The sequence below is a fragment of the Miniopterus schreibersii genome (genome assembly GCF_964146895.1).
Source record: "Miniopterus schreibersii genome assembly, chromosome: 21".
NCBI lineage: Eukaryota > Metazoa > Chordata > Mammalia > Chiroptera > Miniopteridae > Miniopterus > Miniopterus schreibersii.
In genome coordinates this window covers 4,057,415-4,081,001 of record NC_138123.1, presented here as the reverse complement: position 1 = coordinate 4,081,001, position 23,587 = coordinate 4,057,415, and the positions used below count along the sequence as shown (strand labels likewise).

Below are 23,587 nucleotides of genomic sequence, written 5' to 3'. Positions count from 1 at the left end.
GACACAAGCATTAAAAACAAGAAAGGAAAGAAGGGGAAGTTTTCTCTCTATGGAAAAACCTTTACTCCCATAGATAGAGGGACTTTTTCCTTTCCTTTTGGGCATTTAAAACAAAAATACTACAGATTATTGCCTGCCCATTTTTAATGCCCCGTATTTGTGTACCGAGGCAAATCCCATTATTTTTAAATCACTTAATGTTGGAAACCAATTGGATAAACCCCACTTGGAGTGCCCTGCGGGTCACCGCCAGCCATTTGGTTCTGTTAATAAAATTAAAACCATTGGGGAGCTATTCGGAGGCTCTCCAGTGGGCGTCGGAACTGCGATGTCTACACACGCACGGACCCGGAGGCCGCGCATCTCACTGCGTGCGGGGGTGGAGGCGGGCGGCGGGATTTGACATATATTTTTATTTTGAGACGCTGTGCTAATTTCCATCACTCAGCCCCTTCACTGCCAAACTGTAAAAGTCCATTAAGCGACTGAAAGGAGGGCGCAGATTACCGACTGGCACCCAGGGCCGGGGTTTCGCATGCGCCCTGTCATTCCGCCACCAGTGAGCTGCAAGACTCTATTAAGCAGTAAGTGAGAGAATTGTGTCGCCTGCGAACTAATTGCACCGAAGACTCAGAACTAAGGACTCAGAGCCCAGGACTTTCTGAGAAGCCGCCAGGAGATGTTATAAGCGGCTCCGTCATTCTCCTGAGCCGGCTTTAAAACCCCACGGCTACCGTGCTGGTGTGGTTCCCTCTCTCCCGGCACAGCTCACTCCCCCAGCTCTTGACAAAGCTGGGACAGTTCCCATCCTGTCATCGGTGGCTGCCCAGTTCGGTCCCCGGTGCCATCTAACAAATGTGTCCCAGAAAATAGCAAGCGGTAATCCAAGAAAAGGAGCGCAGGCTGTGAGCGGTGACTGGGCCTCGTCTGAGTGTCTGTCCACCGCCAGCCGTCCAGGTGCCCACGGTGGCCGCTGGAAAGCCTGTTGTCTGGTTTCCACCTTCATGAATTGAAGAAAACAAGCGCCCCGTGTGGATCGTAGGTCTTCTGGGAGTCGTGTTGTTGAGCCATGACCGGAATAGATGGGACATTGTTACCCAGGTGCTTGGGGCAGCACTTTTTTTTTGGATAAATGCTTGCTTTATCGAGTAGCAAAAGCACCAGGGAAGGTTTTTCAAGGGCAGCAGCCCTGTGGACTCGCACGTGGATCAAAGGCTCTGTTGGGTGGGCGATCGTAGCCAACAAGCATGAACCGAGCGGCTCGATGGGAGGGCTCAGAAACGAGCGAGGTTTTCCTCCAGCTAGTAAGTTATTAGAATGATGCTGTTTTGTGTTTCTTCCCAAGACATAAACCAGGGTTACTTAGTGAAATAAAGGTTATCATCCGTGGATGTCAAGGCAGGCTTATTGAAACAGGTCATGTGGCTGAAGGATACCTGGTTTCATAGTAAACAATTTCCGTACACTTAGGCTGAATATACATGATTGATGAAAGCACTCAGGACCACGATGTTTTCCATCTCTTCACCGGGAAATTCTTACAGGAATGTTGTGTTTCCTGCAGCTTTGGGAGGGTGTCTTCGTTTATTAATTCCTCGCAGCATAGCCCCAGCCTTTGTGCCTGTGGAGAGCTCGCAGACTTTCCCCAGCGTGTGTTTGTCCTGCATCCAGGGCCATCGCACCCAACACTTGGTTGTATTGTTGTTTGTTGACATGTCTTGTCTCCTCTGTGGCACCGTGGACTCCTCGAGAGCAGGAACCACGTCCATCTGTCCCACCCCAGTGCAGGACACACAGTTCCAGGCTCAGCAATGAGCACTGAGGGTCCCTTGATGACTAAGACGGGTTCCTCCTTCAAGACTTCATTCTAAGGCACCGTTAGAGATTTCCCTGCCTTTGCATTTCTCTTTGTCATTGAAGAATTATGGAATGTCACGGCGAGAAAAGAAGCTAGAATAGTTCTTTGTGTGCTGTCTAACGGTCTCGTGACAATTTGACAATTCTGTTTTTGGAAGAAATTTTAAAATCTTTAACACAGTCATTCATAGATTTAGCTACTATTGTCGAATCACTCCTAACTATAATCTCCTATGTGGCTACAATTCTGAGAGTACCTATTTTGTAAAAAAGAAAAGAAAAGTGTGTTATAATTAGATAAAAATTAAATAACTCATCTATCTGTATTTTATATTTTCCTTTCACTGTTATCCAGTTCATATCAAGATGTATTTTTATTTCCTTTAAGGCCTCTTGCATTTTTTTCCATTTTCACCCTTTACCCCCCAGAAGCTCTTGTATTTTATTTTATTTTTCTTGACCATCTCTCCCTGTTTTGTCATGCATTTCCATTTTTGTCAAAGCGACTTTTCAAGATTTTGAAAGTGAACTAAATGTTCCTCTACTTTTCCTGATTTGAGGGGTGGTTTTTGCTAGTGACCTTCAGATCCCTTCCTGATAAGGGGTATCCCACTCCCTTGACCTTGTGGGCATCACTGCATCACCGCTTTATGACTGATGCTCCTAAAAATGACCTTGAGATCTCATGAAAATACGAAGCTATTCTAAGAGGATTACTTTGCTTATGCACTACTTTGTCGTGGAAGGTTTCTATGCTGCCGGGACCTCACCCTCTAATGGGAAATATGCATGTGAAAAGGTGTAACAAAATATGGCATGTCTGGATATGATGAGGGGACCTGAAAAGATATGAGAACCAAGAAGTCATTTTCTGCTAGGCTGGGCTGAGACATTTTCATGAAAGATTTGACTGGGATTTGAGTTGAATGTTGAGACTTGGAAGTAATTTTAAGGAAAAAAAAAGAGGGGCAAAGATAGATCATCCTCCGAGGGGAGCCTGAAGGGCACAGCCAAAGAGAATAAATCACATGGCTGCATCAGAAAGTTCGCGTAAGGTGATAATTGTTATGTTGCTGGGCAGGCAGGCGAGTGTTAGATTGGCTGGGACTTCGTTAGCCGGTCTAATATTATACCTTGAATCTAGGAGGCCATAGGAATCTATTGACTTTCAAAACAAAATCACGATGGTGATTGATCAAAGCGATCGGAGGCGGAGGAAGGGTAGTGAGGTGTGTGGCATGGATTGGCCGGGACCGAGGGGAGGCTACGTGCCCGGCTGGTGGTCCAGGGGTGAGCTCACACGCGCCCGATGTAGGCCCGGCCGGAAGCGTGCTGCTGTGAAGGGTGAGAGTATGATTGTCAAGGAGGAAGGGGAACCAGCTGGAAAGGAGAGATGATGAGGATTTGGAGAGTGGGGGAGTGGGGTGGATGGTGGATCATCCCAGTAGAAGTTTTCAGCACTGGGTTCAAAATGTGGGACCAGCCCAGCAGGGGTGGCTCAGTGGTTGACCCATGAACTAGGAGGTCGACGGTTCGATTCCTGGTCAGGGCACATGCCCGGGTTACAGGCTCGATCCCCAGTAAGGGGGAAGCCGATCGGTGATGTTTCTCTCTCATTGATCTTTCTATCTCTCTCCCTCTCCCTTCCTCTCTCTCTAACATTAATTTTTTTAAAAAAAAACATTTAAAAGTGTGGGGCTGGTGCTTACACCGCCATACTGGAGAGTGAACAAAGTTTGCCTCCGGACTGACTTTTCAGGCATAGAAATTGGAAGAAATCCTGTTTGGAAATATATATATATTTTTCCTTTCTCACTGGTCATTGTTGAGCTTTTCCTAAGAAAGCAAGGACTTGGGTTTCTTTTTAAATAAGGGTAGGGAAGGCCACGCCCATGGAAGGTTCTGGTAGTAGAATCCTCATTAACCCGTAGGCAATTGCTAGCAACACACTCTTGATGCCAAATAAATTCCTGGCGCTGGTTAAAGAAACTCTGCAGTGAGAAATGGCCTATCTACAGTTATATTCTAAATCCCCTTATTCTCAGACGTGACTCAGCCAGTCTGGTTCCTTCGACTTATCCTTGGATTTCTGTGAATATCTCCTAAGAAGATGATGGGTGTGCTTCTGTTGATGTAATTAATACTGCTCTTATTATTTAACCTCTTCTGTTAAAAAGTAGTTGCTTTTATTGTTATAAATGTCCCGAATTAGAATGCTAACTTAGCCAGACTGTTTGGATAGGCGTATCTCGAGCTCTAATGCGCAGCCCCCCTTTTTTATGAAGTCACGCGTGCGGAGCCGACCCTTGGCGGCCGTCAGAGGCTAGGCCTTACTCCTGTTGAATTAGCAGCGGCCACGGGTTTGAGTCCATACTACCCTGCAGCCCACTAATGTGATATTTACTGAGAAGGCATCAGTCTGCAGAAAGGTAGTCAATATAAATCAGTGTTTACAAAGTGTGATTAACTCTGAAATATTTCGTCAATGCCCTGGTCCCAGGCAGCCTCTATGCTAATTACTAGGCTCCACGCATGTTTCAGGGGACTCGGCTGGACCCCGAGTGTTGCAGATGCAGAGCAGCAAAATTGCAATTATGCTCGGACCGTCTCCGATGACAATTTATGCATTGGGTGTGATGACCTCCCCCCTCCCAAGAGGGCCATAAACAGAATGCATTTTCATTAAGATACTAATGCACTTAATCACCAGGGGAAAGGGTTAGGAAGGAGCCGAGGACCTTCCAGGGCTGCGTGCGGGAGCTGATGGGGAGAGAGGCTTTATTTTTAAAGGCAGCTTCTTTACAAAGCTGTAGGCAGGCCCAGGGCTCATCCCACACGTTGTCACTGCCACTAATTGGAAAAAAAAAAAAAATTCAAGATGAAGTTTGGATCTTCTTCTGGCTTACATATCATTTCGAATGTGTAGGTACTATTGCAAGGGATGTAAACCGCGAGGGATTGAAAATATAATTTCATCGCGGTTTATTCTTACTTATGACACGTCCATGGGGCTGGAGTGTTTGGATTTCGTTGTTCAAGGGGTGTCGCAAGCGTGATGACGACAGCGACGATCGCTGTTTACCAATAAGAAGCATTTGCGGAGCATTAAATTGTTTTGTAAGGCTGTGGTTCGCGTTGCAGCAGCAAGCGGGTAACTTCAGCCGCTGCCTTGTAGGAGCTTCTGCAGGGTCCCAAATTAGCCTGCTGATTATTTGCCACAGTGACGTTTAATCGGAAAGACAATAAGCCTGATGCATCCCAACATTGGTCACCCAAGGAAATCCACGCTTAGCTAAGGAACCTGTATCCAGACCCTTCTGTGAAGGCCAAGGGAGGGAGAGGTGGGGGTGGGTGGAGGTGGGCAAAGGGTGGGGACAGGGGAGACACCTGCAAGTATGTCAACATTAAACATTTTTAATTTAAAAAAAGAAGGGAAGCCAGGCTTGACAATACAAGAAAACAGTTTTGATGTTTGTGGTTTTATGGAAATAATCTGCGTTGAAATTTCTTTTGGAGCCTGAGATCCTGGGAGACTGGACCGTGGCCCAGGTGAACTGAGCATCGTGATTTAAAGGCTGATTTTAAAGGGAATTTTTTGAAGACCTTCACCAGATATCTTCCCCTTGTTCAATGCGTCTCCAGGGGTTGTCACAGAGCATCCAGCTGCATGACACTTGTCACATCCTCATGAGGCCAATGGGCTTTTATTTTTTTTATTTTTTGCGGGAAGGGGCAGGGATCATCCATTGCTTTGGGCATGGTAGCTTTCCTGGTCTTGCCCATCTAACAGCTCCCGTTCTCACCACCCTGTGTTTCAGGTAACATAGAGTACAGCTGTCCGGCTACGAATGAATGTGAAATCACAAAGCGTCGACGTAAATCCTGCCAGGCTTGCCGCTTCATGAAGTGTTTGAAAGTGGGCATGCTGAAGGAAGGTAAGGCCCTTGCCGGCACCCTGGGCTTCAGGTGGGGAAGGGAGGGGGTGCACAAGCGATTTGCAACAGTGTTAGGGAAACCAGGAAAAAGGGGGTCACAGTGAGGACCCCGAATCCGAGGGCAGGATGCTCCTTCCCTCTCTGACCTTTCCGATACCCCGCGGCTGGCTGCTGACGTCGACGGGACAAGGTAGGGCGCCTGTGACGGGCGGCGCGGCCCAGCAGGTACGTTGGGGTGATTCTGGAACTTCTTACCCTTGTCGTTTCCAGAAGGCAGGCGTTGAGAAATCCTTCTTTTCAAAAAAGCAAGTCGATTTTTAAAAATTTTATAAAAGCCGCGTATTAATTAAACAGCTTTTGAATTGATTTCTATTTTATTTTCAAAATCTGGAGTACACTGGGATACGCCTCCATTTCCAGAGAGACATTTTTTTGAGCGGTGTGGTTTTACCGCCGTCATTTTCGCGACCGTGTGCCCGTCCGGGTGTAAGGAGGAGGTAGAAAAACGGTATTTTCCCCTTTGCGGTTTTCAAGCAGGAGCCCTGGTGAAGGGGGTTCAGAGCTACGGAGGAGCTGTGAACTGTGTTTAATGAAACATGGTTGGTGAAAGGGAATGGGCCCCGCGCTTATCTGCTAGTCACACCTCTTCAGATGCTGCCGTCTAGCCTTTAGGGGGGCTGTTTTCAGGGAAATTGCGGCTGTGGCTGATATACCCATATAGTAACTAATTTTCCTCTACCCCTGGTGCCCACTTCCATGGGCAAATACCGGTTCTCTAGGGCCCTTCCTCCAAAGAGAAAGGGTGGAGTGGATATGAGTAAATATGGAATGTTCTTTTTCTTTTGTACTTGAAAAAAAAAACAACTCTGAAATACAGCATCGCACCCCGCATATAAATGCGCAATTACGAGTGGCCATCTCCTTGGCTCAAGACTCGCCTTCCCAGCCCGGAGGGAACGGTGCGTCTTAAACGTATCTTTATGGATGGAGAGGGAGTTCAGTCCCACGCAGTATGTCAGAGATCATGAGGTAGTAAATCTATTCAAATGTAAACCTGTTCAATTCAATTACCAGCCCGTAATAAAATCTGCTGCTACAACCCCGGTGTTGACCACAGCGGTCCATACAGGCGGATGGCGCAGCGGGTCTGGAGATCGACAGACAAAATCTATTTAAACAAAAAAACAACATTCGTTTTCGAACCTGAAATGAAATCAGATTTCAACAGCTCAGATGGGGGCCTTCTTTCCTTGAACAGGTATTTTTTTTTTTATTCCAGTAGCCAAAAGCATCTTAGCTAAAGCGGTGCCTGAGGGAAATGAAGTTTTTATGCGAAGGGTGGTTAATAGAAAACTGAGACTTTCACTCTTTTAACAATAATAACCCTCAGTTCTGCCCGTCGCCATTTCCGCTAACGACGTGGGGTCCCAAAGGGAAGCGATGGCTTAGCGGGCGACCAGTGCCAGTTACATCACCTTGTGTATAATTAAATTCTTGTCGGATACGCCTTCTCATGAGTCAGTATCTGAACGAATGACATTTGATTTTAAGGTTAGAATTTTTGAGTCAAAGAATGGTTACCAAGTTGGAGCAATGAAACAGTCGTGTGGAGAAACAGCACAAGTCCACAATAAAACTAAAACTTCAAGAAGTACTCAAAAAATGATCGTTTCTTCAAATCCGAGTGGTTACACTGGGCTCTGCTTTGCTCGTAAGCGTCACGAATGATGGGCCAGCATCATTTTTCCGGCATCATCCTGTACTGTAGGTCGCAGAGAACCCATCTGTCACAAGATATCTGGTCTCCACATGCACCTTTCATTTTTTGCAGGTATTGTTGATTTGAAGGGAAAAAGCAAGACCTCATCAAGCCGCCCCTATAAATCTGGTCAAGATTTATTTTTATTTTGATTTTTTCTCCTTGGTTATTTAAAGGCAGTTGCAGGGCCTACGGGTTCAGTTTTCTCTCTGTCAGTGGCAAACAGAGACATTTTATGAAAGCAATAATTATTTTATTTAGGTGTAGAATTCACCCATCAGAGGATGGAGGGCTTATGGCTATTTATTGCTATGATGGATTTCACCTCGGCAACTCGGTTATTTTTGTTATTTTTTGACTCTTGCAAATGAGAGCAAGACACCCACGTCTCTGCACAATATCATATCCCTCCATGCCCACGTGTGGGGGCTAATGTAGTTATTTCATGCCCCCAAACGTAGGCCTTTATCCTTTGCCTTAAAAAAAAAAAATGGTTCCTTAATGTTTCTAATCTTTAGCGTCATCGTCAGTAAAAGGACGGTGGCAATAATAGTGTTGGCAAATAAAGTGTGAGTATCTAAAAAGATACCGTAGCCCGGCCAGGCGTGGCTCAGCGGTTGAGCGTCGACCTAAGATCCAGGCGATCGGGGTTCGATTCCCGGTCAGGGCACAGGCCCGGGTTGCGGGCTCAATTCCCCGTCGGGGGCGTGCAGGAGGCAGCCGATCCATGACTCTCATCATTGATGTTTCCCTCTCTCTCTCCCTCTCCTTTCTTCTCTCTGACATCAATAAAGATCTATTTAAAAAATAACAATAATAAAAAGCTACTGTGGGTTCAGCGCTCCTCGGCGCCTGGCTTGGAGCGAAGGCGGCGTCTGCACGAGCTGTGGCTGCCGGACGCAGGGCGGGTCAAGCTGTAAGGCCAGGTGGACCTAGACTCGGGCCCTGGCAGGATATTTTTCGACTTTGCCGTGATGCAGCAATGATACACGCTCGAGAGAAGCTGTGCTTCGGCTTTTGGATTTTGATCTTCTCCCGAGCGAGCGATAGGCAGTTTGACGCTTTCTCGTGGTGCTGGGCGGTAGTGATGCGCCCGTCTCCTGGTCGGGCCCTCGATCGGCCGCCAGGGTCAGCCGGGCCACCCTGCAGCGTAGCCAGTGTTTGATGGCTCTGCCCGGCGCGGGTTAATGGAAGCGTCCTGGGCGTGTCTGAGGCGGGCCGGGCTGGGCCCTGATGCTCAGTAGGTTAGATGCGTTGAAAACGTTTCCCCGAATGATGTTCTCCGCTTCCCATGGGTTTGTCAGGACCCAAACCCTGTCGTAAGCGGAGGAGCGTTGGTACAAGAGACAGCACAGATTTCTTCATTTAGCTGCGGTGACATCTCTCCAATCAGTTGTCGCAAGCCCCCAGGATGGGAAGAAAAATGATCCCAGAACTGTTTTTGCTGCATCCACAGCTCGCGTCTTGATTTATATGTGGCAGCAGGGACTCCGCGTCCTCTGGGTTCACCGTATCAGCAGGAGCAGCGAAGAGCAGCTTCCCCGTCTAATTACCCTTCTGTTGCACAGCTCCCATTTTCATAAAATGTTCATTTAAAGGGTGTAGCGTTTCCCAGGTAGGGCCTCTTTAAAAAAAATATATATAAAGCGACTCAGGTCACTTAGTGGCAAGCAGCTATGTTTTGGCTTACTTAAAGGACCTGCTTAAAAAAACGCGTCCTAACAAAATATCTTTTGTAAAAACCCCTGAAGAAGACATTGCCAAGGTGAGTTTTCTTTTCTTTTCTTCCTGAAGCCGAATAGCATTATGTTGCCAAGTCGAAAACATGAATTATCGGCGGGGAAATTTGGGTTCTCGCTGCCTTCAAAAAGCAGAACAAAGGAAGCTTTAATGGTATTCGAGGAAAATATTTCTGTGTTAGATGACAGTTAATAGAACGGAGCTGACCTCCCTGGTATTTCGTGCACTCTCTGTTGTAATATTATCCTAAGAAGCTCCCTCATTAATGCAGAGTGTTAAACAAAACTCCCGAGTTATAATAGAAGCAGCCGCCGAGAGCACCTTTCCCTGGGAGCTCTGTCTTGACACTGAGCCGTTGGGGAGTCTATTTAAGGGGCCACGAAAAGTTATTTCGTGTGCAGGTGCCAGCCGGCGATTCTTCTGTTGTGCTTTGTGGATATGCAGCGTCTCAAAATGAATAGCAAGGGTTTTGCAGGTAAAAGTAAGGACCCATTTTTGAGAGCTTAATATGCATTAGGCTGCGGACTGTGTGCTTCAGGTGGGTTTCGATTTTTTTGCTGACCCCCAGGGGTGGGTATCTCCCCGTTGCAGGGAGCAGAGGGAAGCTAAGAGAGATTGTTCCTTGCTGGGCTTCTCACAGTGATTTGTATGAGGGAGTCTGGATTTTATAGCAGATCTGGGCCCTGTGTGTGTTTTATATAGTTTTGATTTTTGGGGGGTTTTTTTGGTGAACTATACGGATATTCCAGTATATATTTAGCATGGGATCCTTTCGAGGCTATGGATATTAGGAGATACTAAGCTTTTAAAAGATGACTTAAGTAAACCCCACTTTTAATTTTTTTTTAATGAGGTTTCACTTCATTGCTTTGAGCTTTTGACTTACTGTCCAGAAATAGAACGGACGGTGTCAGAGGCAGTAAGTTTCCCGTCACTGCGAGAGATGTCAGGACAAGTCCCGGTATCACGTGGCGATTAGACGAGACCATCTTTCTGGGTGACATCCCGCTCGGAGGTCCTCGGGCTCCCAACATAAACTCTGGACGAACTTGCTCACTGTCAGCTGTTGTGAATAATTATCAGCAGCACTCAGGCTGTTTACTACCTGGGACCCTGGTCCCAGGGGCTTGTTTTTGTGAAACAGTGGGCGACACATTTAGGTTGAAATTGGAGCCGAGAGGAACGTTTCACCTCGTGGCAAGGTTCTGCGCTCTGGTTTCAGTTTTTAGAAGGTGAACTGAAGAACCAAATTCCTTATAAGTTTGGCCTTTGTAGAGAGGAGGGCACTTGACTCCCTGCCTCAGTTATTTTGAGGGTAGGTCATCAGGCACCAGTGGGGTATTATAGTCTTACCCATTTATAAATGGAGAAAATCAAAGTACTAATATTATGAAGATCTGTCCATGATTCTGTATCTAATCCATGTGGGTCTCAGGCCATCACATGGCCCACTGCAAGTCTGGTTCTCGGAAACAGTTGTCCAGGTACATGTTTTTATCAAAAACAACAATTGCATTAGAAATGAAGTAGATTCTCTCACATCACCTTACCAAAGAGAACACCACGAATTATTTGAGCTGAATAAATCGGCCCTGGCTGCCCTCGTGCTCTCGAGAGAGCACAGAAAGATTGAAATGATCAGAAACAGCTCTCTTCGCTCCCTTCCCCCTGCTTTCATTGGAATACCATTAAAAGTTAATCATTTATTGGATTGTCCCCATTTGTCATTTCCATTGGTGAACTTGGAACGGGAAGCCGGCAGTTATCTGATAGGCTACACAGTTTTTATTCCTTTTGGATTATTAAAAATTCCCCAATGGATTTTACCCTCCCTGCTCGGGGAGAAAACCTGTTCAAACATTTGCTCAGGCACTGAGAGTCCCGTGACCCCCAGTAAGTGATGGGGGGGCAGCCACAGAGGACTCTGATGTGGATTTTTTGCCCCACCGGCCTCCAGGAGCCGATGTGTGCCCTGTCTCAGCAGTGCAGGTTTATCAACATGGTGCTGATGTTATGACAAATTCAATGTAAAGGAACCTTATAGACATGTGGGGAAGACTCATTGAACGAAGTGCTCCCTGCTTTTATTTCATCTGGGCACCATCCCTACGTTCCTAACTTGTGAGTCACCTTTCGAGTTAAGACTCTAGTCCACCCAGGCCATGCCGGGCGCCTTCCGTGATCCTGTTCATCCCTAAGATGCCCTCGAAGGAAAGCGAGCACCGGTCCTTTCTTAAGGGACTGTTCTGTACTTTTGTGTGTGTCTCTCTCGCTTAGTAGGTTGTAGAGCCACCAACCAGCTTCCCTAAGGCAAGCTGTCTGCAGAGGAACAAGCCAGCTGGCTTGGCCAAGGTTGATCAATGATGAGCGGCAGGCCGGGTTCCAGATTCACAGAAACCGCTCAGTGGAGAGTAGGTCAGCGGCTTCCCCAAAGCCAATTAGCTGGCAGAAGTCGGGGGTGCCTGGTGCTAGCCAAATTCCCCGAGCCTGATGGCACTGGTGGGGAGTCCATCCTTGGGCTTCCTGGCAAACCAGCCTTCGGTGGATGGCAGATTGCGCTGCTTGGGAGCCAGTGTGGCTTTGTGGCCGTTAGAGCAAATCTCAGGGACCCGCCACGCCCGCTCAGCCGTGCGACCCAGGTGGACTGCACAGCCCAGGTATGGCAGTCAGGCTCGTCTCTAAACGCCGATTCATCCGCTCTTGATCCATCCATTCAGTGAACATTTTTTTAAAAATATGTTTTTATTGATTTCAGAGAGAAGAAGGGAGAGGGAGAGAGATAGAAGCATCAATGATGAGTGAGTCATTGACCGGCTGCCTCCTGCACACCCCCGACTGGGGATCGATCCCACAACCCGGGCCTGTGCCCTGATCAGGAGTCGAACCGCGATCTCCTGGATCCTAGGTCGACGCTTAACTGCTAAACCACCCCAGCTAGGCAGAGAATATTTTTCGAGGTATGACTGCATGCCACTCACTTTATCAAGTGCCAGAGATTAAAAGCAAACCAGACAGGCAAGTTTCTACCCTCATGGGGTTTATCGAAAGAAAGCCTCATTACTTGTTATTGCATTGATTTCGGCCCCTTCTGAATTTCACCAGCATTTATATTGTTCCATACCACTGAACATTTTAACGTCACGTTTGCCACATTGGAAAGGAGACTGTGACGATAAAAACCTTGGTCTCTCAGATCAGATGGTACCGGTGACTGGGTTGAAATGAGTCTATTACGACTGAAGAATTGAATTTTTAATGTGAGTTAGATAATCCCATGTGGCCTGTGACTACTGGGCAGTGCAGAGACGGGGGCTGGGACTGCATCCAGACTTTATTACTGGCTGTGCTGTCTTAAGCAAGTTCCTTTGCCCTTCTGAAGCCTTCTCTGTAGAATGGGGGTTGTAATCATAACTTCAGCCAGAGGGTGGTTTTGAGGTTTAAATGAGGTAATAGATGCCATATTCTTGGCAGAGTGCCCAGTAAACAGCCAGCGCTGGGAAAATACTATGTTAGTATGCATTTCTAGCATTCTCTTAGTCACTTAGCATGCCTCCTAGAGGAAAGCATAAATAGCTTGAGGACAGGGACCGTGTCTTCATATTTTACTCCTCTGTGGCACCTAGCAAAATGATCACATACATAGAAGGTGCTCAATAAAATATAACATGGTTTCTTTTCGTAAACTCCTAGTCACATCATGAAAATTTCAGGACAGGAATAATTTTGTCATAAATAATGATCTTAGAAACAAGTCCGGGGCTCTCATCATATATATAAATTATTTCTACATTTGCCTTTTTGTGTGTGTGACCCTGACCCAGCTGGATTTCAGCAGTCACGTTGTACTGAATTTCTATCAGATACCCTGAGCACATAGCAATTGGTATATTCTGAGTACACCCCCTCCCCCCAAAAAAGAGAAAAAAATAAAGAAATGACATTGCGGTTTTATTTTATCTCCCTTCTCCTTAGATATTTGATAAGTTGATGAATAGAAATGAGAAAATGTAAGACCTATTTTAAATAACTTATATCAATAACTTGCTAAGATCAGACAACAGGTCAATGGTGAAGCCAGGATTCACCCCGGATTTCGCAGACTCTGAGCCCATACGCTGCGCTGACGCATCCCTACTGAAGTCGTTTGCTTTTCTTTGTCATGAATTAATCTTCCCAGAGTGTCGAGGGGTGAACTGTTCTCCCCGTCACATGGAAGCCACTCGTCTGTATCACTTTTGTGAGCAAGGAGACCAGGCCCTTAGAATTCCAGATCATTCCTTATTGGAGATTCTCTGAAACAAACGGGCTAGGCCGGAACAGGAATGCGTTTTGATCTCTGAACATTGCTCTCTGCAGGACCCCATCTCGCTTCATCAAGTTTCTGCGTAGGCTATTTCTATCTCGTCTTAGAAATGGCTCGAGTGATGTCGGAGCAGCACCCCTCCCGTGTAGACGATGAGAGGCTGCTGTGTGGCGGCGGAGACGGGAGCGTCTGTCCCCGAGGGGCAGTCCGGGGCATTGTCTGATGATTTCATTTTCAATTCGTGCCATCGCTTTCATGCTCCGCAGTCAACAGGTCCAGATCCGCGTCTGTGAACAAATGCATTTTCTCCACGATCCCGTTACTTGTCTGGAGGTCTCCCCAGAAGTCATTAATTAAGATCTGGAGAGGAGCGTGTCGAAAAACAAAGCTTCACTAATGGTGACAGAGTCAAAAGGAACCGGAGATTCAATTCAGATGCCACGCTGTGCCTAAGAAATGTTAGAGAATCTCCCAGTGATCTCGCAAATCTCTATAACTATTTGGTTATGTGCTCCGGCGTGGAAAATCCATCAGAAGTTTTGTTCAGGTAGAAAGCACAAAATCCCCCAGCTTTTACAAGTAATTCTACTTCTATTTGAATGTCGCTCGGGAGCTGGCCTCGTTGTAAGTTCCCAGTCCTGGAAAGCTAGGACTTCCTCCCGTCCCCACCTTTCTTCCTTAACTTGCAGAATCTAACGAGCAGCCTGGGTTAAAGCATTGATTTAAGTGGGAGCCCAGAAGGAGACAGTGCTGGAGTCAGCTGCACCCTTAAACAGTCCTGGGAGACCAGGGTCGCTTGCACATCAGAAAACAGCTAATGGGCCAGGGAGCTGAGCTCAGTCATAGGGTCTTTTCCATCATAGCGAGAGAGATCGCTGGTAAAAAAAAGTTTTGTCATGTAAAGTGCCGAGGCATCTGTACCTTAATATTATTATTTTTAAAAATTTACTTTCATTTTTCTTCGTGGCTGGACATGTTAAAGAAAATCAGGCCTGTGGGAAGCGGAGAGGGGGAAATTATGAATCTTTAGTGTCCTTGCACAGTCCAAAAGCCTGTTAGGTGGTGTGATATCTTACAAAGCAGGGGCATAGTGTATGTATTTGCTAATTAAAGATAATGCATTTGGAACTGTATTATAAACACACTGTCCTACATAACATATCATTAAGGTGATGAGTTGCTGTTGACCATTACTAGCAGGTTTCTTAATATCTCCGGCTTTCTTTTCTTTAGCTGTAAAATAGGGCTGCTCATGATAATGCATGTCCTACAGAGTGTGCCCTGAGGATTAAAGAAGATGATGCATTTAAAATACTCAGTACACCGCCTGACAAATGTCAGTCCTTGGTCAGTGTGAGCTGTGCCTCTTATCAGCATCAGCAACATTATTTTTTTGTCCAGGTGCTTGGACACTGCCTAGCGAAACCAAAACCAGATCGCTTCTGCTTGGCCTCAGATGTCATCTTTCTGGAATTTCTCCCCCCCCCCCCAAATGACCGAGCGCTGCGTTCACAGCAGGCCTGGGTTGTCCTCACGCGGCTGATCTCCGTGACTCACCGGGGTCAGAGGTCCCCGATCAAGCTCTGTGTGACTCCAGCCCAAGACCCTTTCCTGGGCTCCTGAGAGCTGCAGGTGACAGGCAGGGTCAGCAGAACCTGCCAGAATTACAGAGACCCCTCTGTGGGCTGGGGGGCGGGGGGTGGGGGGACAGCAGGCAAGTCTGTCATGGACCAGAAGCAAATGACCTTGACTCACTCCACGGAGTCACTTCTCATCCAGACCACTGCTAACTTTCTCCCAAGTGTGATTTGTGGCAGCTACAGCTCCTTCTGCAGATGCTAATGTGTTCACGCAGCTCTAGCTTTTCAGGATAAACAAGACCTGAGATGTGTGTGAAGAAAGGGCCCCCACCACCCCTGCCCCCTGACCTTTTAAATTTTGTTATTATTTTTTATTGATTGATTTTAGAGAGAGAAGAAGAGCGAGCGAGCGAGCGAGAGAAACATTGATTTGTTGTTCCACTCATCTATGCATTCATTGGTTGATTCTTTTAATTGTGTGTTTTTTTAAATTGATTTTAAAGAGGGAGGAAGGGAGAGAGAGAAATCGATGTGAGACATACATCGGTCGGGTTGCCTCCCGTAGGTGCCCCGACTGGGAATCGAACCTGCAGCCTAGGTATGTGCCCCAAACCGGGATCGAACCCACAACCTTGGCGCATCAGGACGATGCTCTAACCAGCTGAACAACCCGGCCAGGGCTCCACCTAGACCTTTAACACGTATGTGATCCTTTAAAAACTGTTCCGTTTTAGGTTTTAGGTTCTTGTGTTTTTTTAGGTCGCTTAACAACCCGAGTTTAAAGCTGTCACAGGTCGCCTGGCACCTGTGAGTTCTGTCCCTGTCTTCTCAGGCTCTGCCTCAAAGCTGTTATTCCGGACAGGAAGCGACGAGTGCGAATCCCTCCCCCAGGGGCCTTGCTCTCCCAGGCTCACCCCTGGGGTTGGCTGGAGCGGCCGCTGAGCAGCAGCGTCTCAGAGCCCCGGGTGGCATCTGCACCGAGGCTGGTTTGGTGCCTTAGGCCTCAGTGTTCGGGCAGAGATTTCAGTCCCAAAGTCCTGGGGTTGGGCGGTTTGTCGGTTTGTCCTGGAGAGACAGAGAAAGCAAAGCTTCCAAGTGGGAGGGGAGAGGAGGGAGGGGACACAAAAGAGGGAAAACCAGCTCGCATAGTACAGAGACTTAGTTCCCTGCTTCTCTTTAAAAACTCGCTTTCTTCATTTTAACACATTTTTTACTTTCTCTCTGTACATACCGTGGTCAACGGGCAGAATACTGATGAGGCCGGAGCGCCGTTGGAGGCTCTCTCCAGGCCGCTCGCCGGGGCCTGGGTTCTTTTTGGGGAAGGAGGGGACGGGTCAGCCCCCAAGTCTGGCCCTCCTCTGCGTCCCGTGGGTGAGGGAGAGTCGTCTCCCCGCGCCGGAGGGTGGGGTGCAGTCTGGTTACTGGGGGGGACACCCCTCCTCGCGAGCAATTTCTGCGCTGGCTCGTCTCTAATTAAAGTACTTGCTAGGAACGATTTTTAAGCACCGGAGCTTAATGAAGTTAGAAAAGGGATTTGGAGACAGTTTGTGAAGACCTCAGATTGTTTGAGTTTTTTCTCCAGGGGGATCTGGGAAGTCTGCAGGCAGTTTGAATTACTGACAGTGTATTCTATTTTGTTCTTTCAAAAATGTCTCTTTTGGTGGTGCAGAGTTGAAAAAGCCCACTGCCCTCCCCCCATCACTCCCCTAAAAAACAAAAAAAAAACAACCCAGAAAGAATAAAGAAAACTGTATCTCTTGCTTTGCAAAGTGGCTTCTTGGGAATTTCCAAGTCTTTGAAACGTGGGATCTAATTAAAGGGATGCCTGCGTCTTTAATTCTCGTTGGCGGTTTTACCTTTGACCCTGCCGTTTCGGGGGGTGGGGTGGGCGGAGAGGAAAGTCACATTCACCCCAAATACCCTGGAGCTTGTGCATTTCGATGCTGACGCTCGGATCCCGGAATGAGCAGGACAGCAGCGACCCACGGACAGCGGTGGGGAGAATTTCTGTGTCCACCGCTGGGTTACTGCTGACCAGCCAAGTACTGGCTCCCCCCCCCCCATTAGAGCTCGGAGTAGCAGTAATTTGTCATCAATAGCTGTAATTAGGTTTATCTACCCTTTTCACCAATCCCATAATCTTTGCCAGGTTGTTATTGTTTGGGGGCCGTTGAGAGAAATTCCGGAGAAAGCTATTTTCCGGATGGATTTCCAAGCCGCTCGACCCTTCAGGGGCCCCTCCATCCTTTTATCCACCCCGTGCTCATTTCCCTCTCGAATATTCAGATGCCTTTGCGGAATGAAAGGCCACGAAAGGGTGTCACGTATCTGGAAAATAATTAATATAATTGACAGGAATGTCGGTTTTCTGCTGAGGCGTGTTTCTCCTAATCCCACGGCACGATCTTTAACATCGATCCGGTCGTTAGGGACTCTTGTCACTCTCCTTGTACGCTGCCCGGGCTAAACGTTTTGCGGACTGGAGATTCTCGAACCGCATCCCAGGTGCCTGTGTGTTCTGATGCTCGTTGGGCACACTCGGGTTTGCACGCGGCTCGGCGCTGGGCCACGCGTACCCGCCACCGACGCGTGCAAGGGGCCTGTGCCTGGGTACGCGGCTTGCTCGGAGCTGGCAGTGCGTGGCACAGAAGATTGCAAGTGGCACCTCGGAGTGTCGGAATCCGGGCACCGGGGGCTCAGCGCCGAGGCGTCCAGGTTGCACCTGAACTAGCCGGAGCCTGCCAGCCCCTGCAAGCCCACTGAGAGCATCTGTCTCGCCGACGCCTTGCTCACGCCGTCTCCGCGGCAGGCCCTCCGCGTCTCCTGACCGTGAGCATAAATCATCCACCTGTCAGGAGCCAGGCTGCCCGGATTATGCAACGCGCCTGCCTGCCTTTGGCGGTGGCGTGAGCCGGAGATGGCTGCGAGTGGTTTGCATTCATTTTAATGCCGTCCCAGCATTTCTGTAGCTTTAATGAGGGGATTAGGGGTGGTGACAATGACTTTCGGAGACAATGAAAGTCTTCAGGATTCTGGAATTTGCTCTGTCTGTCGGGGATGGCTTCGTTGGAGATTTCATTTCTTTTTTTTTTTTTCTTTTTTTTTCTTTAATCCCAGATAAATCAATGGTTTAAACATTTAGGCAAAGGAGCTGGGTATTACACGAAGCCAGCTGTCTACAGCTCTATTTATTGGCTTCATAATAGTTCCCTCCAGCCGACGAACTTAAAATCAGTCAAATTTATGGCTGATCCGTAATTAGTTACTTTTATCTTCTTTCAGGGGGTGGATTTACCCCTATCGGGGAGGCACCGTTCTCCTGCACCCTGACCCTGCGTTTCCTCTTGGCTTCCTTTTCTTTCTCTGGAATTAAAAAAAAAACACTGGAAACTCTTCAATAATTCCAGCTTCCCTAACTGTTGACTAGTAAAGACGATTCATGCTTTAAAAAAGCCCCCAAACTCCCTGTTTTGTGTTTTGCATTTTTACCCCCGGGGGTATTGAGAATACCCTCAGTTGCAAAGATTGATTGAAATCCCCCCACCCAACACCAAAATGTCTTAATTTCTGATTAAGAAAACTGCCTAGTCATACCAGCTATATATATATGGACAGAAATGTGAAATTACCATGTTTTATTTAATTGGCTCTTTTGGCATATCCAGACCTCAGCCCAAATGAGACATGACTAGGACCGTCATTTTTTGAAATTCAGAGGATGAGAATTGCAGGGATTCCCCATTTTTTGAACAGCAAGAGGACTTCTCAAAGGCCGTCATCACCTAGAGAGACGTAAGTTGCCAGATCAGAAAACTAAAGGAGATACGGCTTTACAATGAACCTTACGTCAGCGAGCCATCAGCTACAGTCAGGGTAGGGACACAGTTGTATACGTGTTATAATGCAGTATCTTTTAAAAGTATAGTTTAATATAGGATTATTAATGAATCACTCATGATATCCTGTGCGCTTTCTCAAATGTAAGGCTCTTTCTTCGTCATAGAGCCTGCCATAAAAGGGGGCATTGGATTTAAATTTTTACGCAGGGTTTTTTTATTTATTTGAAGCTTGGGGACCACTTGCATGGGTTTGTGTGTGAAGATGGTATTCAGGGCACCTCAATGAGAGAATGTCAGTCCTCTGAGGGTGCCCTGTCCCCCTGTTTCTACTATCAAAGCCAGAGTGCTTCCCAGTTTTCCATGGCTACACACCTGTGTGAATTTTGTTAAAATCTGAACCACTAACTTTTAAGAAAAGTGACACTTTGACATTCTTTCCACTGTGTGTATGTGCATGTGCACGTATGTATCATATGTGCGCATGTGTATACATGTATTACATGTATGTATGCAATACATACACATATGCATATGCATTTTATATGCATACACAGTGCATGTACATGGATTTTATACACACGTATAATGCATATACATAGTACATAATGTGTATTTTATATACATATACACATATACATGCCTGTACATGTACTCCTGAGAAAATATCTAAATTAGGCTTTTTATCAAGGCTGAACACATTGTGATTTTTGATATAAGGGGTGAGTGGGGAGCAGAGTTAGTTAAACAGTGCTCTAGAGCAGCAATTTTCAACCCGTGAGCTGCAAGGATTTTAAAACATGTAGCACCTGGATCTTTAGTGGGGGACACTGACCCCTTTCCCTTAGATAGTCAACTAAAAAAATGACAACAGTCAACACAGCAATAGCCGTCCGGAGTGCATGCCCTGCCTCGAACCCTAAATATACAGGTCATGTAATCGAGCTGCATCTCACTGGCCACGTCGCATAACAGGGTAGCATCTGATTGGTTAATTCTTGGCACCAGAAATCCTTATATACAAATGCAGGCACCTGACGTTTTAAAAAGTCACTTTGGAGCAAAAAGGGTAGTTAACTATTATTATTATTATTATTATTATTATTATTATTATTATTATTATTTTGTAAATCAATCAAAATTATACCTGTTTTTTTTTAGGCCAGATCGGCAAAAAATATAATACAGTTTTTGGTGTGCTGCAGAATTTTAATAATTCGTTTATGTGTGCCGTGGGATGGAAAAGGTCGGAAATCGCTACTCTAGGGAGCTGGTCTTTTTATAAAATAATTCTCCATAACTGGAGAAAGATGAGTATTTTTCCATTAACAGGACTACTTTTTAGCATCTCGGTTGCACACAGCAGTCGTAGATGTGTTGAAATGGGATGAAAACACATTTTCCCAGTATTCAGCCAACCAACACAATGTGCCAAGGTCACGGAGCCCTCCAGTCTTGACCTTGGGGCGCTCTCTCAGCTGTGGACGCGCCGCAGATTCCCTGGTGCACTGAGGAGGTGACGGTTTGGGGGGACAGTCCACACAGCCCCTTCCTGCGGGTGTTTTGGGGGGACCAGTGGGCCTGAGTGCGTGAAGCCCGCAGCCCTGGAGTCCCACACTTGGAAGTTTATTAGACAACTAGCGACAGCTTCGTCCGACTCTCTTCTTGCTTGTTTTTATATATGTGACAAAAACCAAACAAACAAAACATCACTTTTTTTTCCCTCTCTCTTTCCCCCCCTTTTCCTCTGTGGGACTCAGCTTCCTCAAACAGACCCCGTGCCTCCTCCTCATTTATCACCATCACGGCCGCATCTAAATTCATGTATATTTTTAAAAAGAAAACAGGAACCTTTGAAGAGATAAATGCAACACAACGCTGACAAAATCTGATGACAAATCTCCCTCTTTTATCTGCGGAGAAATGAGGTTGATCGTCAGGGCCGCAGTCCCTCTTCATTTTCCGAAAGCTGCTTTTTGACAGACCCTTTGCCGTGGACGTCACAGTCACAAAACTCGCTGTCACGGGGCCATTTGAATATGGTGACAGGTTCATTATCACGTTGAAGAGTCCTGACAACGCTGGAGAGGGGAAATGGACAGGGCTGCCAATCAGCGGTTGAAAAGACTGGGGTTGAAATAGGGTTTTTTGTTCCGAGAACAGAAGTACAAATTGACTGCATTAATTCTTTTTATTACAGCGCACACGCTGTAGTGAAGGGCTCGGGAGGGTTTCCATTATCAGCCCCTGTTTTCAGCAGGTTTATTAGCTGGTCATAAAAATGTGTTCCCAGCTGAAACTGGGCAGAGGTAGAGGCCTTTTCCTATATGATTTAATTGTGTGTGTGTTAGTGTTACAGTTTTCAAAAAAACTGCCCAGTGAAGTTTGATGAGCAGCTAGATGGGCCTCCCAAAGTTTTCCTATAAACCAGTGATCATCCTCTGTCCAAAGGGGGGGAAAAAAACTCCGGCTGATAATTATGACGGTGACTTAGGGCCTCAGAGAACAGAGAACGAGAGACTCTGATGATTGACTCACCCACATTCGGAAGAGTGGGTGTCATGAAGCAGATAGTTTTGCAGAGGGCCCCTCGTTGGTTTCCCATCGAATAATTCTGACTTGCAGGTGAAAATGCAGCACGTGCTTAACAGGCAGGGTGTCTCGCCAGCGTTTCCAGTGGCTTCACCAGGATTTGGCTTATCACAGCGGCGTCCGACTTTTCATTTGTGTGGGTTTGTGTGGCTTTTCTTTTTTTTTTTTTAAGAGAAGAATTTACTCACTCGCTTATCTAAGATAATGTATCCAACTAGTGCCTGAAGCCAACAATGGACAACCACAGGAGTTGTAAACTGGCTATTTTTATTTTTTTTCCTGACTTTGAGCCCTGGGATTGTGGGCAACGTTTGGTATTTTCCCTAAGTCTCCATTCCAAGGACCCCTAAAAAAAAAAAAAAAAAAAAAATCATCGAATTCTAACCTTCGAGTAGAGCCTAAGTTTTGGATAACCGTTTCTCACGGTCCCTGTTCCGTTCAGAGCCCGAGTCACTTCCCCGGCAGGGCGACGTCAGGACCCCACGAGAGGATCATTTATTCCCTCCTGCCACTCGTGGGATTGCGGCATTTACACTTGATTAGACTCGGCTCTGATAGAAAAAAATAAGTTAGCCTTCTTACGTAAGAGCCAAACGCCCCCCAGGGAGTGACTTAGATATTAGAGCTAATCATTCCAGTGGGGAAATTTTATGCACCTCCCAGCATCATTCTATTGTGACTTAACCCTGTCTTCTTAAATTTGCTTCTCACAGCGCTGTCCTTTCTCCATCTCCACCCAAAGAGCAAAATTATTTGGCACCCAGACATCATGCTCCTATCTTTATGTTTAATTAAACGAAACTCTGCAGTGCCCTTGGTTTCTGTGCCCAGGATCCGCTGGGATCTTAGTATCATTCCTTTGTTAATTCGAGGTGCTCAACAAGGGCTCAGGAGCCCCCCCCCCTTTGTTCTGAGCAGGGTTCTGGGTGAGGGGGATGGACAGTGGGTAGGAGTTGAAGTGGCCAGCTGTCTAGTTGGTGGCCGGAGCGCATAGCAGGGGCGTCTGCTCCAGTTGGGGTGCTTGAAGAAGGAGAGGTAGGCCCCGGCCAGTGTGGCCCCAGCTGTCGAGAAAAGCGCTCCACTAGACGGAGCAGGGTGGAAATAGAACCAGATGCCCTGTGACCCCAAAAGTAAAAAATAAAAGGAAGGGAATCCGGGGCTGGGACGCCCAGGCAGCCGGAGGTGGAGGGGTGGGGAAGGTGGGAGGACTGAATGATCAGGAAACTCCTGAGTCAAAAAGAAGGGCGCCTGGGAAGGAAAGGATTTCCAGGTTTACAGGTGACACTCAGAAACCCAGGGCCACAAACTAGTGCTCTTGTGTGGGTCAGAGATGTTTTCGCTCTCACTCGAATCCACAAGGGGTTAGACTTTCTGTATCGAACCGATCATCACGGTGCAGAAGCTGCCCCTTGCCCCCCCTCTGCGCGTCTCCAGGCAAAGGCTTTTTCATTCTTGCCTAAAACTTTCCGGCCTCTTATCATTCTGATTGTCTTACTTTCATTATTTTTTGGCTTAATAAATGCCCTTCTTAAAAACACAGTTTGGCCGTGACCAGCGTGGCTCGGCGGTGAGAGCCGCCCTGCGCACACCCGAGGCTCGTGGGTCTGATTCGCGGTCAAGGGCATGTACCTGTGTTGCAGGTTCGATCCCCGGCCGGGTGGGGGAACATGCGGGAGGCAACCGGTGGCTGTGTCTCTCTCACATCGATGTTTCTCTCTCTCTCTCGCTCTCCCTCCCTCCTTTCAACTATCGCTAGAAAAAAAAATCAGTGGAAAAAATATCCTTGGGTGAAGATTAACAAAAACACACAGTAACAACAACCCCAAATCGATGAGGCGGAAACCGGGGTGAGATTTCAGGGCTGGGGGTGCCGTTCCAATTGGAGAGCAGCGGCACAGTGGCGAGGGTGGCGGGGGTGTCTGTTTAAGGAGCGCCTGCGCGGAGAATGAATGTCACTTCTTTCCTGCGTCGCTGTGAGTCCCCTC

At 47.1% G+C, this 23,587-nt stretch overlaps 1 protein-coding gene across 13 annotated transcripts in view; it reads left to right on the top strand.

Annotated features, from left to right (window-relative positions):
* ESRRG (estrogen related receptor gamma) overlaps positions 1 to 23,587 on the top strand; it is a 404,445-nt gene that overhangs the window by 296,609 nt on the left and 84,249 nt on the right. For all 13 annotated transcript variants that reach the window (XM_081123847.1, XM_081123852.1, XM_081123851.1 and 10 more), the window contains one exon: positions 5,676 to 5,792. In XM_081123847.1, the coding sequence (XP_080979973.1) occupies positions 5,676 to 5,792 (117 nt within the window). The remainder of the gene's footprint in view (positions 1 to 5,675; positions 5,793 to 23,587) is intronic.